This window comes from Pogona vitticeps, chromosome 4 (genome assembly GCF_051106095.1).
Source record: "Pogona vitticeps strain Pit_001003342236 chromosome 4, PviZW2.1, whole genome shotgun sequence".
Lineage (NCBI taxonomy): Eukaryota > Metazoa > Chordata > Lepidosauria > Squamata > Agamidae > Pogona > Pogona vitticeps.
The window spans coordinates 155,746,876-155,761,941 of NC_135786.1; the positions used below are offsets into that span (position 1 = coordinate 155,746,876).

At 39.9% G+C, this 15,066-nt stretch overlaps 1 protein-coding gene across 2 annotated transcripts in view; it reads right to left on the minus strand.

Moving 5' to 3' along the window:
- The window catches only part of KDSR (3-ketodihydrosphingosine reductase), a 39,915-nt gene that overhangs the window by 23,469 nt on the left and 1,380 nt on the right, over positions 1–15,066 (minus strand). Inside the window, exons 2-7 of one of the 2 annotated variants that reach the window (XM_020786667.3) lie at positions 10,888–11,027; positions 6,613–6,702; positions 3,159–3,215; positions 1,438–1,503; positions 1,212–1,307; positions 65–256 (exon numbers count right to left, since the gene is read on the minus strand). In XM_020786667.3, the coding sequence (XP_020642326.2) occupies positions 65–256; positions 1,212–1,307; positions 1,438–1,503; positions 3,159–3,215; positions 6,613–6,702; positions 10,888–10,914 (528 nt within the window). In that variant the 5' untranslated portion in view covers positions 10,915–11,027. The remainder of the gene's footprint in view (positions 1–64; positions 257–1,211; positions 1,308–1,437; positions 1,504–3,158; positions 3,216–6,612; positions 6,703–10,887; positions 11,028–15,066) is intronic. The other variant, XM_020786666.3, reaches the window with a different exon arrangement.

Here is a 15,066-nt window from a genome sequence, read left to right on the forward strand (position 1 = left end):
ATCACAGAATGAAGACCATTCTATGAAAACATGATACATGCAGATAAGAAGTAGGTAAACATACCTCCATTTGCAAAGCTTCTGCTAACCCTCGAAGAGCAAACTTGGTTGCAGAATAAGCTGTATAACCAAACAATCCAACTTGCCCAGCCTGGGATGACACAAAGACAATCCTTCCCAATCGGCGTTCCTTCATGGTAGTAATTACTGCCCGAGTTGGGTAAACACTGCCCAGGTAGTTGACAGCCATCAATTGCTGTTGGTAAACATACAAGTCAGTGTCAAATTTTGTATGTGTTTATAAATGTCTCAATAACTCATATATATATTTATACAGGTGTGGTATTAAGCTACAACTTCACATTAAAAGCTCAGGGGATATTAAGTGACATCACAATATAGCACAACATCTCCTATAAAAATGGGAACTTGCCTAATGTTACAAATGTTTACATATTGCAAAAAGCTGGGCAGTGCCCATCAGCATGCTACAGTACACCCACTTAAGTAGCTTTTTGGGTGGTGTGGTCTTTTGTGTTATGCTCATGAGGGTTCGTCTTTTGTCTCCATTTTTTTTCTCAAATAAATCAGGAGATTTACGTAATTTTGAAACAGGGGAAAGGTTTACTGGTATATTCAACAGAAAACCGGTATCTATGAAATTGTCCCATAACTTCTTGCCTGCCACCAATGGGTCCAACATGGGTTTCCAAGCTTCATTCAGGAATGGGTTAGTCTCAGTGGTGTTCCACGGACCTGGCCAATCTACCGATGCATCTGGCTTCAGCGTCTCTCTTTCCAGTAGGGGAATGGCCTCGTCATCTCTGGGTTCAGTCCACCCGACATCTCCTGCCGGTGTGAAGGTCACCCAGGGTCCTCCCGTTAGTCAACCCTCCAGATCTCAGTCATCTTCCATGTCAAACATTCTCTCCGTTCTCTTTCTACCCTTTCCTTCTCTTCTCTCAATCTCCTCCGCCACTCTCGGGCCTCGGCTTCACCCCAATAGGAGGGTCTTGGGGGAATTTTCCTAACATAATTTTATAACAGTAGGTAACTGTAGGAGACACAAGATGTACCACCTCTGAAGTAGGTTTTATATATACTGTACTGGAAATAAATGTCTCACTTCTCTCATTCTAGTGCAATTTGTCAGATGAAGTTGGACAAATATTTCCAGACATTTTTAGACAAACAAATTTAGGACTACGCACCTCAAATCTACCTGCGTCAAGGTCTTCAAATTTTGCATTTACTGACGTTCCAGCACAGTTTACAAGCATGTCAACTGGACCCAACTTCTCTTGAGCCTTGAAAAAAAAGGGCCATTAATTAAATGTAGTGAAGAACTGGGGTCTAAAATATATCAGTATTTTCAGCAGAATGTTTCTGGAGTAAGACCATAACATACAAAACAAGGAAGTGTATACATTTCCTTACTTGTTTTAGGACTTTCTCTACATATGTACAGTCTTTGGAGACATCAACAGAAACAGTGTGCACAACCTATGTCAGAAGGGGAAAAAGATAAGATGTTACCATCGCATTAATTTTTGGATTAGTGACTATCACTTAAGCTGTTGCAGATAAAATGACTGCAGGAAAGACTGGGGCACCGTGGCTCTACTGTGTCTGTTGCAACCTCTTTCTGCCCTTAGTTTTACTTGAGAGAAGAATACAGAGTTATTATTTTATATCTTAAACTCTGGGTGGATTTGACCTAAATGTAAAAAAATGTGTTTTTTTAACTATTTAAATTTAAGAAATCATTGATTTTTATCCACCTTGCTTAGAATCTTGGAAGACTTCTTTACTTTAGTATCACTATGTATATAGCAAGAAAGTATAGGAAAGGGTCAGGGGAAGCAAAACGCCTCAGGCAAGCTTACAAGTAGCACTTGGGTCACAACTAGCTCTCAGCTGCCACTTGCAAGTCTAGAGCTTCTGGCAGGCCAGAATCTAGCTTTCCATCTACCAGATTAGGCCTATTGCCTGAAGATATCTATCGATACTCTATGTACCTACTAACGGATGACTGTGGAACTAAGTATCTTCTCTATCCAAGTGGGAAGAGGGATGGAAACCTCAATTATGCGTTTTTTTGCTATTATTTTTCTCAGCCTATCAAACTGGAATTAATGTGAACAGAGTCACATCCCAACTCCACTGTTTTTACACCAGTTAGACAATGGCATATTTTTGTTCTCTTTTGCTCTAATTTGCTTCAGTGCAGGATCTACTCATATGGCCTACAGTACCATGCTGATGTGCACTCATCTATGCACTTTACAGGTATGTGTCATTTGATGATGTTTTCTTATGGGTGTGTTTCTGCTGGTTGGTCTACTTACTTCACACTTGACTGCTGCTCCTATTTAGTTTTCTTGAGATGTCAGCAATTCCATTGTGTTAAAGTGAAAACCTTTTTTAAAAATTAGAGTATGAACTTTGAGAATGGTCAGCAGGTAAAAACAAGCAGGGAAGAGAGGCTACAGCTTTAGCTACTCTGACCTTTTTAAATATATATAATTATTTTTCCATCATAGAACAATAATGAAAACTAAAAAAAACTTTAAAAATAGAAAGCTTTGAAATGAAAACCTTATGGTTTGAGAATGGGAAAAGCATTTAATGTTATCAATTTTGCATCATAGCACAAAAGTGGGTAAATGCATTTGAAAGCATTGAAAATGTGAAGGTCTGAGAATGGTGGGTAGGTAAAACAAAGAGGAAAGTATTGGCATCCAGAGGAAGATATTTGTTGTTGTATGTACTGAATTGCACTAAGTTCTTCTAGTATCACCTTTCCACTCACATTCAGAATTGCTTGGTAAGTTCTTACTCTCAACACTGATTACCATCTCCTTTTGCCTATTTTCTCCAGCCTCTCCATGTCCACTTTAGGTAAAGGTAAAGGTTCCCCTTGACATTTAGTTCAGTCTTGTCCGACTCTAGGACATGGTGCTCATCCCGTCTCCAAGCCGTAGAGCCAGCGTTTGTCCGTAAACAGTTTCCGTAATCACGTGACCAGCACGACTAGACATGGAACGCCGTTACCTTCCCACCGTGGCAGTACCTATTTATCTACTCATATTTGCATGCTTTTGAAAGACATATGTCATTTGTTACAAAAAGAAACAAAACTGGTAGAGTAATCTTACCTGTTTATCATTAACAGAGAACTTTTCAATTTCTTGCTTGGCCTTCATCAGCCGGTTCTAGAATTGAGCAAGCACAATTTGAGACTTTCTGCTAAATGATCTGAAATAATTTTAAAAATTAAACTTAATCAAATATTACCTAACATCCAGGTGCTTTATAACTCAAGGTACAACCATCCCATTAAGTTATCAATTTTGTTGTTGTTTAGTCGTTTAGTCATGTCCGACTCTTCATGACCCCATGGACCAGAGCACGCCAGGCCCTCCTGTCTTCCACTGCCTCCCGGAGTTGGGTCAAATTCATATTGGTAGCCTCCATGACACCGTCCAACCATCTCATCCTCTGTTGTCCCCTTCTCCTCTTGCCTTCACACTTTCCTAACATCAGGGTCTTTTCCAGGGAGTTTTCTCTTCTCATGAGATGGCCAAAGTATTGCAGCCTCAGCTTCAGGATCTGTCCTTCCAGTGAGCACTCAGGCTTGATTTCCTTTAGAATGGATAGGTTTGTTTCCCTTGCAGTCCAGGGGACTCTCTGGTTATCAATATAACAGCATAAAATAGCTGTTCTGGAACCAAACCAAAGGCCTATGCAGCCCAGAATTCAATTCCCACAATGGCCAACGTGATGCCTAAGGGAAGCCTAGACACAACACCTGACTAAAAAAAGCTCCCTCCCACTTGTGTTCCTCAGCAATCGGTACTGCAAGACAATAGGTTGTCTGATGCTGGAGGTAATACATAGTCATCATGACTTGTAGACATTGAACACTTTATCCCACCAAGTCTATACATATAAAATAAATTGGCTTCAAACGCCTTATAAACCACATGTTTATTCATAGTGTGAATGATTGTGTTCAGTGTGGCTGACTTTTAAGTAAGTCTAAATAGGACTGCAGCCTTCTTTCTAAGTCTACCACTTTTTGAGATCACCAACAGATGATACCGCAATATAATCAGAGGTCTTGTGCACAAAAAAGATCAAGGTCCCTAAAAGTAGATATGCAGGAAGTAGGCAAATAAGACCATTAAACAGAACATATGTGTTGCAGTCAACTGTTTACAGCACCTGTCCCCTATCGCCTAGTGTTAATTGGAAATCTGTCCATTTCTACTCAAGGGAATGGTTCCATAAACAAATGTAACACCACACATACAGCCTTGCAAACAAAATGCTCAAAATTCCTTCTGGTGGGCATTTCTATTCTATAGAAAAATGATGCTTTATTTTACATTTCTACTAATATTTGTTTCTTGTTTTCTTTTACCGATTTAGATACAGTTGTAAGTTTTTTCAAATTTGATTGGATAGAAAAGATGGAATATTAATTCTCAAATAAAATATATCAGCAATTCCCAAATACAAAATCTCAATCCAAATTTCAGTTATTAAAATATCTCCATTTACTTACCCACAAGAATCAATGGCTGAAATCCTATAGCTTAACATAGTAAGTCACACTACAGTAGATCCACTGAATTATTGGGGATTTGGCAAGTCAACTCCTCTATAAATTCCATTGATTCAAATGGCCCTACTAAAGTTGCAACTAGAATAGGCCCATTTAAATCAATGGAACTTACAGAGGAGTTGATTAATCAAATCCCACAGATTCAGTGGGCTTATTCTACTGCAATTTATTACATTAAGCAACAGTATTTCTATGTGTAGTTTGAGTGGAGGGTTTAGATGAACATTGTTTCCAACTTTGGGTCCCGAGATGTTCTTGGTCTATAACTCAGCAATCCTGACCAGGACAGCTAGTGGTGAAGGCTTGTGGGAGTTTTAGTCCAAAAATGTCTGTGGACCCAAAGCTGGAAACCACTGGTTTAGAAGATGATTTGCCTATAAGGGAATTGCTACCTGTCCTAACTTTAAGCTGATGGCAAAGCTGAAATACCAGTCTTGTCCTGAAGCTTTAGCTCATTTCCCCTCATGGGTTGACAATCTGTATTTTGCACTATTATAAAGAATTCACAGTGCAGATTGAAGATGGCCTTGAATGTATGAAAACATTAAAACAGGTATGCAAGTGTGTCACACTAAAAAAGGAAAGTGTGGGTCACAAAGAGTCGGACACGACTTAACTAAACAAACAAAGCACATATAGAGACACTCGAACAAAAAACAGTACATGCATTTTCCTATAGGGAATCTGACCAAATTTCCATTTCAGGCACTGTGTTATATTAAAAAAACACTGATTGATTGAGTGAGTGATAGATATACCACCCATCTGGCTACCAAGGCCACTAGAACAGTTTACATACAACGAAAAATAAGAACAATAACCAACAAAGAGATTTTTATCAACAATTCTACATATGAATTGTCCCTGCATTTGCTCGCTCCATCCCCAGCCAGCTGGCCCACTCACATGCTATCACATACCACTGGGTTCTTCCTTCTCCAGCAGCCGCCCAGTCCAGGCAGCATCTCAGGCTACCCTGCCCCACCTCCTCTGGCAGCCAACCACTCCAAGGCAGGACGGGGCTTCCCCCTGCATAGCTGTTCAATGGTCAGCTGCCGGAGGAGGTGGGGCAGAGCAGCTGGAGCTCCTGCTCAGACTGGACAACTGCTGGAGGAGGAAGACTACGGCAGCGTGTGATAAGTGAATTGGCCAGCTGGCCATGGTACCTGTGGTGCCACACAAGACACTTCATATTAAGTTGGATGACTTAAGTTGTACCCATCTCTACCAACAATATTAAATTAAAATAAAATTGACATCAAAATAACGTAAAAGAAAAAACAGGTACTAAACATTATGAATTAGAAACATTATAAACTTAGAAATACAGTACAAAAGTCGTAACATCAAGATGGCAGAATCACTAACTTAGAGGAGTTGGTAATTACTCTGCATTCTGTTGTTGGAATATTCTGGAAGGTGTGTCTGAATAACCAAGTTTTCAACAATCTCTTAAAGGTAACCAGTGAAGCAGGAAGTGACTATTGGGCAGGAGTTGATTCCAAATGTGTGGTGCAACTGCCAAGAAGGCTCAATTTCTGGTTGTCTCCTTCAGGCCTCTCTTGGGGTCAGTATTCTCAACCGCCCTGCCTAGGATGTATGAGTAGGGAGGGCAGAACCCATTGGAAGGAGGCATTCTGCCAGCTAGCAAGGGAATTTGATGAGTCAACCAGATACCTAGAAGTGGTGGTGTTAATTTCTACCTTGGCACAATAGGTAATATCATTGGTAAGCAAGGAAATGAATGTTTTTGCTCTCAGTGGGTGAAACATCTCTTAAAGCAAAGAAAAATATTTATAGACGCAAAGACACTGCCAAAATATGAACTTCTTTATTCTGGGGAAAAAAGAGGTGCATATCCAATGGACTGAAACTAAAGAATTTCACTACCTAAGCAGTATCGCCTTAGCTATAATTATTATTCTGCATTTCTCATTAACAATTTAATGGCTTCATAGTTGAGAAACATGCTAGAAATTTACCTCATTTCTTGCAATTATTGTTATAAAAGCGCCTTGTTTGAAGCATTCAATAGCGATGCTTTTTCCAATGCCACTGGAGCCACCCGTCACCTTTTAAGAAAAGAAAACAGCACATGAGCATATAAATCTACAAAGCAAACTATACTGTCATTTATAAACCTATTAATGGAATGGTAAAACACAGAATTAGCTACCAAAATCTAAACCTGCCAACAGTAATATAACTGTTATGCAGATACTGACATGAAGATACTGCCACAATCACATAAATGGCTGCAAGTTGTCTCCATGGTCCACATAATTTATCGTGAGCACCATAACAAAGCAAGAATCTCACAGATGGGGAAAAGGAAAAATGGCATTTTGCAGACTTTAACTATCCTCTTGGCTCTAGTATATTATGGCAAAATTATTGTGCAAAAAAATTTGAGTGCTACTGCAGTCACCTTTATGCAAAGGCAGCACAACATCAAACAGGATTAAATTCTGCTTACTCAACACACCTGTGTTACTATGGGCACAGCTAAGATGGATATAAAATGTATGTCCTTGTTATCCAACTCTCTCTATATATTTAAGCATCTCAAGAAGTTGCTACAGGACGAATTTTCATTTCTAAAATCCCACATTCTTCTCCCAATAAGAATTCCAATGAAATACTGTATCAACAGCAACACCAATTGTCAAGTAGACCAATTAGAAAAAGTAGAGTATTCTTGTGGACAACACACTCAAGCTCTTCTCCTGGGAAAGAAACCATGCTTTTTATTAGCTTCCAACTCTCAGAATACAGTAGCCATGATCTTAATTTCAAAGGTAGTGCATGTAAGCTTTACTTATCTTTACACATTGGTTTGATGAAACTCACACATGGATCATGCTGTACAACAGGGGTGGGCAATTAATTTCTATGGGGGGACCACCTGAAAATCTGAACTGTGTTTGGGGACCGAACCAACTTTACTTAAAAATAAAATGAAACAGTGCGGTTATGATTGTTTTTATTTTAAACTTGTTAATCTTCACAAATACTAAAGAGGTTTCTTGCAGTATGCTAAAGATAAGCAACCCTGAGTGCTCACTGGAAGGACAGATCCTGAAGCTGAGGCCCCGATACTTTGGCCATCTCATGAGAAGAGAAGACTCCTTGGAAAAGACCTTGATGTCAGGAAAGTGTGAAGGCAAGAGGAGAAGGGGATGACAGAGGATGAGATGGTTAGACAGCGTTTGCGAAGCAACCAACATGAATTTGACACAACTCCGGGAGGCAGTGGAAGATAGGAGGGCCTGGCGTGCTCTGGTCCATGGGGTCACGAAGAGTCAGACACGACTAAACGAATGAAAGATAAGCAACTGATCAACTTTAGACAAAAAGCTATAAATGGTTTTGATGTTCAAAACTGTCCGTGGGCTGTACAGGAGCATCTCACAGGCCTGTATATGGCCCTCAGGCTGCACTTTGCCCAGGTCTGCTGTACAAAGACGCTTCATCCACATTGTTACTTTGATATGAGCTTAGTCTGAAAATAGCAAGCATGCTAATTCGACTGATACACGTAATTTTTAAAGAGAAACGTGTCAAGAACTAAAGATTATTTTTTAAAATTCAATTTAATTTGAATTTTTCATTTTTTAAGTTAAATGTAAATTTCATTTAAGTTCATTTATCTACAGTTTCACTTATATTGGAAGTACTTAAAATTAATATTTTAGAGAAATTTGAATGCAACACACAAATAACTCTACTTTTGTGTAACTGAACCAGTGGCGCTATGAGCTTCTTTGAGCACAAAATGATAACACACACATTGGCTAAAATCCTATTGCACAAAGTGCCACAGTTAAGAAATCTCCATAGGTATTACCTGTTGCACACCAAGTCACACAACTTTGTAAACAGGTACTGTCCAGAGATTTCTTAACATGGCAATTTTCCTCTATTTATGCCACTTACAAAACTGCATGACATGAGTTCAGTCACTGATTTAAAAACTCTTTTTCCAAGGCCGAAAAGGGGTAGGCCGGACAACAGTATTTTACTTTCTGTCAAGCTTATAAAAGTGACAGAAAAGGCTGTGTTCTCTCTATTATAACATATTAGGATATAAAACCAAATAGGCTGCATAGAAATGTCCGCTTTGTTAAAAGAATACTTATGTCCATTGGTATGAGCAACCATTGCTGGAGGAAAGTTGCTTAGGCTCATACAGATGGCTTAGATTTTCCATCCCACTACAGACACCGTCTGAAGAGTTATTAAACATGACATACTGGTTTTAAATCCCCTCCACTTTGGAAGCTATTTGCTATAATTTGAATGTGTACATATGTATGATGGTGCTTCTTTCAAAGAAGGAAGCCTAAAGCTATTCTTATGGAGACAATGCTATCATTCTTTGTATCCTAGATTTAGTCTTCAAGCAAGTCATTTTCTTGATTTTTTTTCCACGCACATAGGAGAGTAAAGTAGTTAATGAATTCTGCAATTGCTGCCTCATCTCAAAGCAAATATATTACTTTAATGGAAGATGTGTAGGCTTATATAATGAAAGGTTTCAAAGCATATTCCTTTCTCATAATTTTAAAAGCTCTTTAGCTGAAAGCCCAGTGAACTTTAATTATTCTAGCAACCAGTTTGCAAGCATTCTTGTTTTGGAGATATGATAAACATGATTAAAGAAGTATATATGTTACAATGGCAGAAACCTGATTATCAACAACTATTTTTAAAGCTACGTAGGTATTACTCAAGAGCACTGTAAACAGTAAGACAGACTATACCGAGATAGCATTTAAACTTTTTAAATATAGATATTAAACAGCATTTAAACAACGCTGTTTAATATCTTTATGAGGCCGCTGGGTGGGTCACTACTAATGTCACTACCCTGTTTCCCCAAAAATAAGATCCAGTATGATTTTTCAGGATGCTCGTAATATAAGCCCTATCCCAAAAATAAGCCCTAGTTAAGTGAAACCCTGCCCTCCACCACTGTGCAGCAACCAGAAGATGACATGACTGTATTTGAATAAATGTAGATTGTTGTACATGAAAAAAAAAATCAAACATCCCCTGAAAATAAGCCCCAATGCCTTTTTTGGAGCAAAAATTAATATACTGTAAGACCTGTCTTATTTTCAGGGAACCATGGTAGTCTGCAAAACGAAGGGACACCGCTGTTTGTTTTGATTAAAAATGAGTGTAAAACCAGCCACCAGATTTTTTTGTAAACTTTTAAAATTCTTATATGCATATTTCAATCTGACCCTAAAAGTACAGCATCCCAAACTTATACATGATCACATGTAACATTGGAAGAATTAATGGAAGCTTGGAAGACACCTGAAACAATTTCCTGACATGTGAAACATATGAAGCAAAGACCTTACTATTCAGTCTCAGCAAAAATTGAAACACTTTAAAAAGAACTCACACAATCCTAAAATGGCAACATTTAAGGCCTGAGGAATGGCTCATTTTATATCACTGCCCCCTCACAACTTATGCAAGCCATCCTGCCTCTAAGAAGACTGTTAATGGATGCAACTTTTTAATTCTTACAGTTTGTTGCACTGAAACACTCTATAACAGGGGTCCCCAACCCTGGTCCGTGGCCCAGTGCCAGTCCATGGGCTTGCCGTAACTGGGTCGTGGAGACTGATCTCTGCACCCACGCACGCGCAATAAGCATGTTGCGCTCACACAACATGTCAAGTTCATGCACACACACTGGGAACACAGGGGAGCCCCGAACCCCCGCACACAGAGCCCACACACCCCAACCAGTCCGCGGTCCCAAAAAGGTTGGGGATCATTGCTTTATAAGATATGGCATACAAATATTTGAAAGAAATAATACTCTGTATTGGTTGTTGTGGGTTTTTCAGGCTCTTTGGCTGTGTTCTGAAGGTTGATCTTCCTCAACAGAGCATGGACAGAGTTCCTACTCCAGGCCTCTGAAGATGCCAGCCACAGAGACTGGTGAAACATCAGGAAGCACAACCTTCAGAACATGGCCAAAGAACCCGAAAAACCCACAACAACCAACAGATCCCAGCCGTGAAAGCCTTCAAGAATATTCTGTATTATTTAAATTGTATTTATAGCACAGTATATCCTAATGGAGGGGATGCAGTAATATGCGAACATTTGTCCAAAAGTTGTAGGAATACAAAGTGATGTAGCAATTCTAGCATAGTATTTGACAAATATAGTAAAATATTAAAGGACACAATGTACAACACAAGCCCCAAATAACAGAACTATCTGCATACCAAAAGTCTCTCCTCAAGTGTGGACATTAGCTGGCCTTAGGAATGCCCACCAACATCTTCAATGTGCAATCAACCACCTTTTCAATACCAGATTTCACTATTCCCATGTGAATTCAGTAGTTCCACACACATTTTATCTTCTGTTGATAAAATAAAAGACATAAAAACAATAGCAGTCAAAGACAGAACATGCTCAAAGCCTTTCAAGAGTTACAAAATGTTAACATCAGTTGTGTCATGTAACACATACAGAAAAAGAGATTTGTAACATGGAGGGACTTGGTCATGACTAACTTGTAGTGTCCTTGACTCAAATGGCACATATACATACATAGGCATCCTTCAGTCTTGAGAGACTTTTGTAACGTGCTCTGTATGGAGGACTTGGAACGTCTAGTGTTTCGACGCTGTATGCAAAGCTGGAGCGTCCTCTCCAGGGCATGAAGCCTGGGTAAAATAATATGGAGGATAGGCTGTTACCCAAGCAGCAAATCCCCCTTCTCCATGTCACTGAAACAGTCCAATGGAGAGGCAATAGCCAATACAACTGGTTCCAGTGACGTCGCAGAAATTGACAGAGTGACACGAACTGCCTCTGGGACTCCGGCTCCGGATTTTGCCTCGAGGTTGACTCCTGAACCCTTTCCCATCAGTGGATATAGTCACAATGCAGTTGAGGTTTGAAATCCAAGTTTTCCTTCTCCTAGATGGACTGCCTCCCAAGGCTGATGAGTCCCACCTACTGGGCCTTCTCCCTCACGGCATGGACGATGGTGGTGCCTCAGTGGGGATTTGAAGATGGAATTTTCCTTCTCCTAGATGGGCTGCCTCCCAAGGCTGACGAGCCCCACCTACCCGGCCTGCTCTCTCACGGCATGGACGACGATGGCGGTGCCTCAGTGGGGAGTTGAAGGCAGAGTTTTTTACTTCTGCCGAGCAGGAGGAGGGAGAGGCGGGACATCTCCGGATCGCCACCGGGTGCGGGAAGCTGGTCCACTCCCCACCCATCCCTGGAGTGGGTCTACTCATGAGTAAGGGCCATAGAAGGAGCGTGTCTACTTATTAGTAAGGGCCCCCTCTGCCATTGCTGGCATCGCCGCTGCGGCTGTTCTATGGGTGCCAGTGCTTTGGAAGCCCTGGAAGTCTCCGCAGAGGCAGCTGGAGCCCTGGCCAGGTGGCGGCAGCCAGGCCCTGCAGCAGTGGTTGGAGTCCGGGAGGCCTCCTGACAGCAGCGGTCGTGGTAGTGGAGGTAAGGTGCTGCTTTTTCCTTTTAAAAAAGTTGTTCTGGATGGGTTTTGGAGAGTAGCTTTGGGTTGGAGGGGGTTACGTTTCTGTGCTTTGTTTTGTTTTTTGGTGGGTTTTTTGCAGTCCTAGCATAGGACTTGCTCCAATGTTTATTTTTGGATTTGTTTGGTTTTTGTTTTTGTTTTTTTGCAGTCCCAGTGTGGGACTTGCCCTGTTTATTTTCTTTCTTTTTTGGGGTTATTTTTTTCTTCAGCCAGAACAGATTAAATGGTTTTCAATGCATTCCTATGGGAAATGGTGCTTTGACTTACGAGCGTTTTGACTTACGGCCACCGTTCCAATACGGATTAAGTTCGCAAGTCAAGTCTTATGACTTTAACTTCTTCATACAAACATTATGCGCCAGCTATTTTCCTTCTTTCTTTTTCTTACATTTGCTTTTTGGGGGGCATTTTATTTTTTCTATTTTGCTGTCTTCCTTTATCGTTGCATATGCAAATTTCGCTAACCTATTGTATAGGAAGGTCATTTGTTGTTGTTGTTTAGTCTTTCAGTCATGTCCAACTCTTCATGACCCCATGGACCAGAGCACACCAGGCCCTCCTGTCTTCCACTGCCTCCCGGAGTTGGGTCAAATTCATGTTGGTCGCTTCGATGACGCTGTCCAACCATCTCATACTCTGTAGTCCCCTTCTCCTCTTGTCTTCACACTTTCCTAACATCAGCGTCTTTTCCAGGCAGTCTTCTCTTCTCATGAGATGGCCAAAGTATTGGGGCCTCAGCTTCAGGATCTGTCCTTCCAGTGAGCACTCAAGTTTGAGTGCTCAAAGGAAGGTCTACAGACTTTCAAAAGAGATGAGAGGGAAGCTTCAATGGCAGAAAAATGCACTATGTGTAGCGCTTTTCCACTCTGAATTAAAAAATAGACGAATAAATTACACACAGATTGGAAGGAACAAAAGAAAGAAAACTGCACTGCAAAAGTCTGGAGGAACATAAACTCCAGACAAGACAATTACAGACAAGAACAGAATACAGGTGGAATCAGGACAGACTCATGGGCAGATCAAAGTTTACTCGAGTCTATTTAAGGTGATTTAAAGAGCAGTGTGTGGTCACCTGCACTGAATCAATCTTGGTTCAATTGAGGCTGCCCCATGAGGTTGGGAACAATGTTAGAAAGAGTACATGAGATGAACTGATACAATAGTACACCGAGACAACTGTCAGATTTTTAGGCAATGTACTGTAGCGGCACCCTGAATTAGGTATGTGGTTGTGGAACCAGAGGTTGGCAGTTTGATTCCCCATTGTGGCCTTGGCCAAGCTACACAGTTCTAGGATGCCCTCAGAAGAAGGAAATGGTAAACCATTTTTGAGTACTCTCTACCTAGAAAAGCCTGGGTCACCCTAATGAAGAACTGTCCTGATAGTACACAATTATTATTAAGTATCCTTATCACTTCATCATTATCCATGACCTTTGTCTTTAAATATAGCTATTCTAGCATCTATATTTTCAGTATAAAGAAATGTGCTTATAGGAATGTATGTGCAAATGTCACAGAAGTATGATGCATTAAGTTTTAATTGCAAGAGAACAATGACAAATAGAATAGTTTTTTGATGATTCATATTTGCTTCATTCTAAACAATATAAAGAATTAGTCAGAAATCCAGACAAAGATGACAGCATTTCTTATGGATTACCGGTAGATATTCTTGTAACACTCACCAATTGGTTCTATCATATTTCCAGTGGCATGCATAAAACCCTATTTCTTCTATTAAATGCTACTAATTCAACTGTGCATTAATACAGTTAAGTTCAAATATTCAGAACACCAGTTTTTCAGTAAGACCAACTCTTAATGATAACCTCACCTTTATAATTTTCAACGCAGGACTACAAATCAAAGGATACCTGCCAGGTCGTTGCCTAAATTTTTCTTGAATGCCTCCAGTGTTGAACCACTCACCACCTCTCAAGTTAATTGGTTCCATTGCCATATTGCTCTAACAATTATTCAACTGAAATCTGGCTTCCTGTAACTTGAGCCCTGATTATGCACACAAATTTTCTGCAGGACCAACATTCTTTATCTTTGAACAACTTTACTTTTTTCAAAAAAATAAGGAAGAACAAGAACAAGCTCTTGTGACAATTTGTGACTCTGCATCTCTATAGAAACCTTAGAAAAGACTTTCCTAACCCAGATGTGTTGAGCTATAATTCCCATCCTGCGCAGTCAAATGCATATGAAGGCCACCTTGCTGAGAAACGGTATTGTGGAATTTGAGTTGCTGTCACAAACGTTCCTCTCTCCCACAAAAGCCCACCACTCATAAGTGCAAGAAAATGTGTAGATTTATCTAAGGCTGCAAAGAGAAAAATCCTTGCCCACACAGAGGAGAAATTCTAGTTTGTTTCCATCACACCTCTTTGTGCTAATAACTGTGTTGGGTGTTGCCAGTATTATGTCCATGTAGGATGATCCAGTGATTTCAGGGACAATTTTATTCCACCACAATTTGTTTCAGTGGAAGAATGTTTATTAAATATGACAAAGAAAACAATAATTAAAGAACTGAAGAGGAGGCCATGAACTGAGTTGTGATGCCTTTCAAGACAAAGATGTGTTATTTCCATATAAATGCTATATGCATTCCAAGCCCTTTTTAATGTCTTGTCTAAATATTATTTAATAAATTGAAGTATTATTTGCTCTTACTCAATTGCCTTAAAAATAAATAACAATCTACATTATATTACTTAACTCCTAATCTATATTTATAACTCATCTGCAAGTATTTTGCATATTCAGTTACTAGTCTAACAAAATAATACTGACACTGACTGTCTCAGTTTTCTTCCTCTGCTGTGCTTTATTAGGAGTCAGAGAACAGAAAGGTCCATCCCAGTATTCTCAGTTA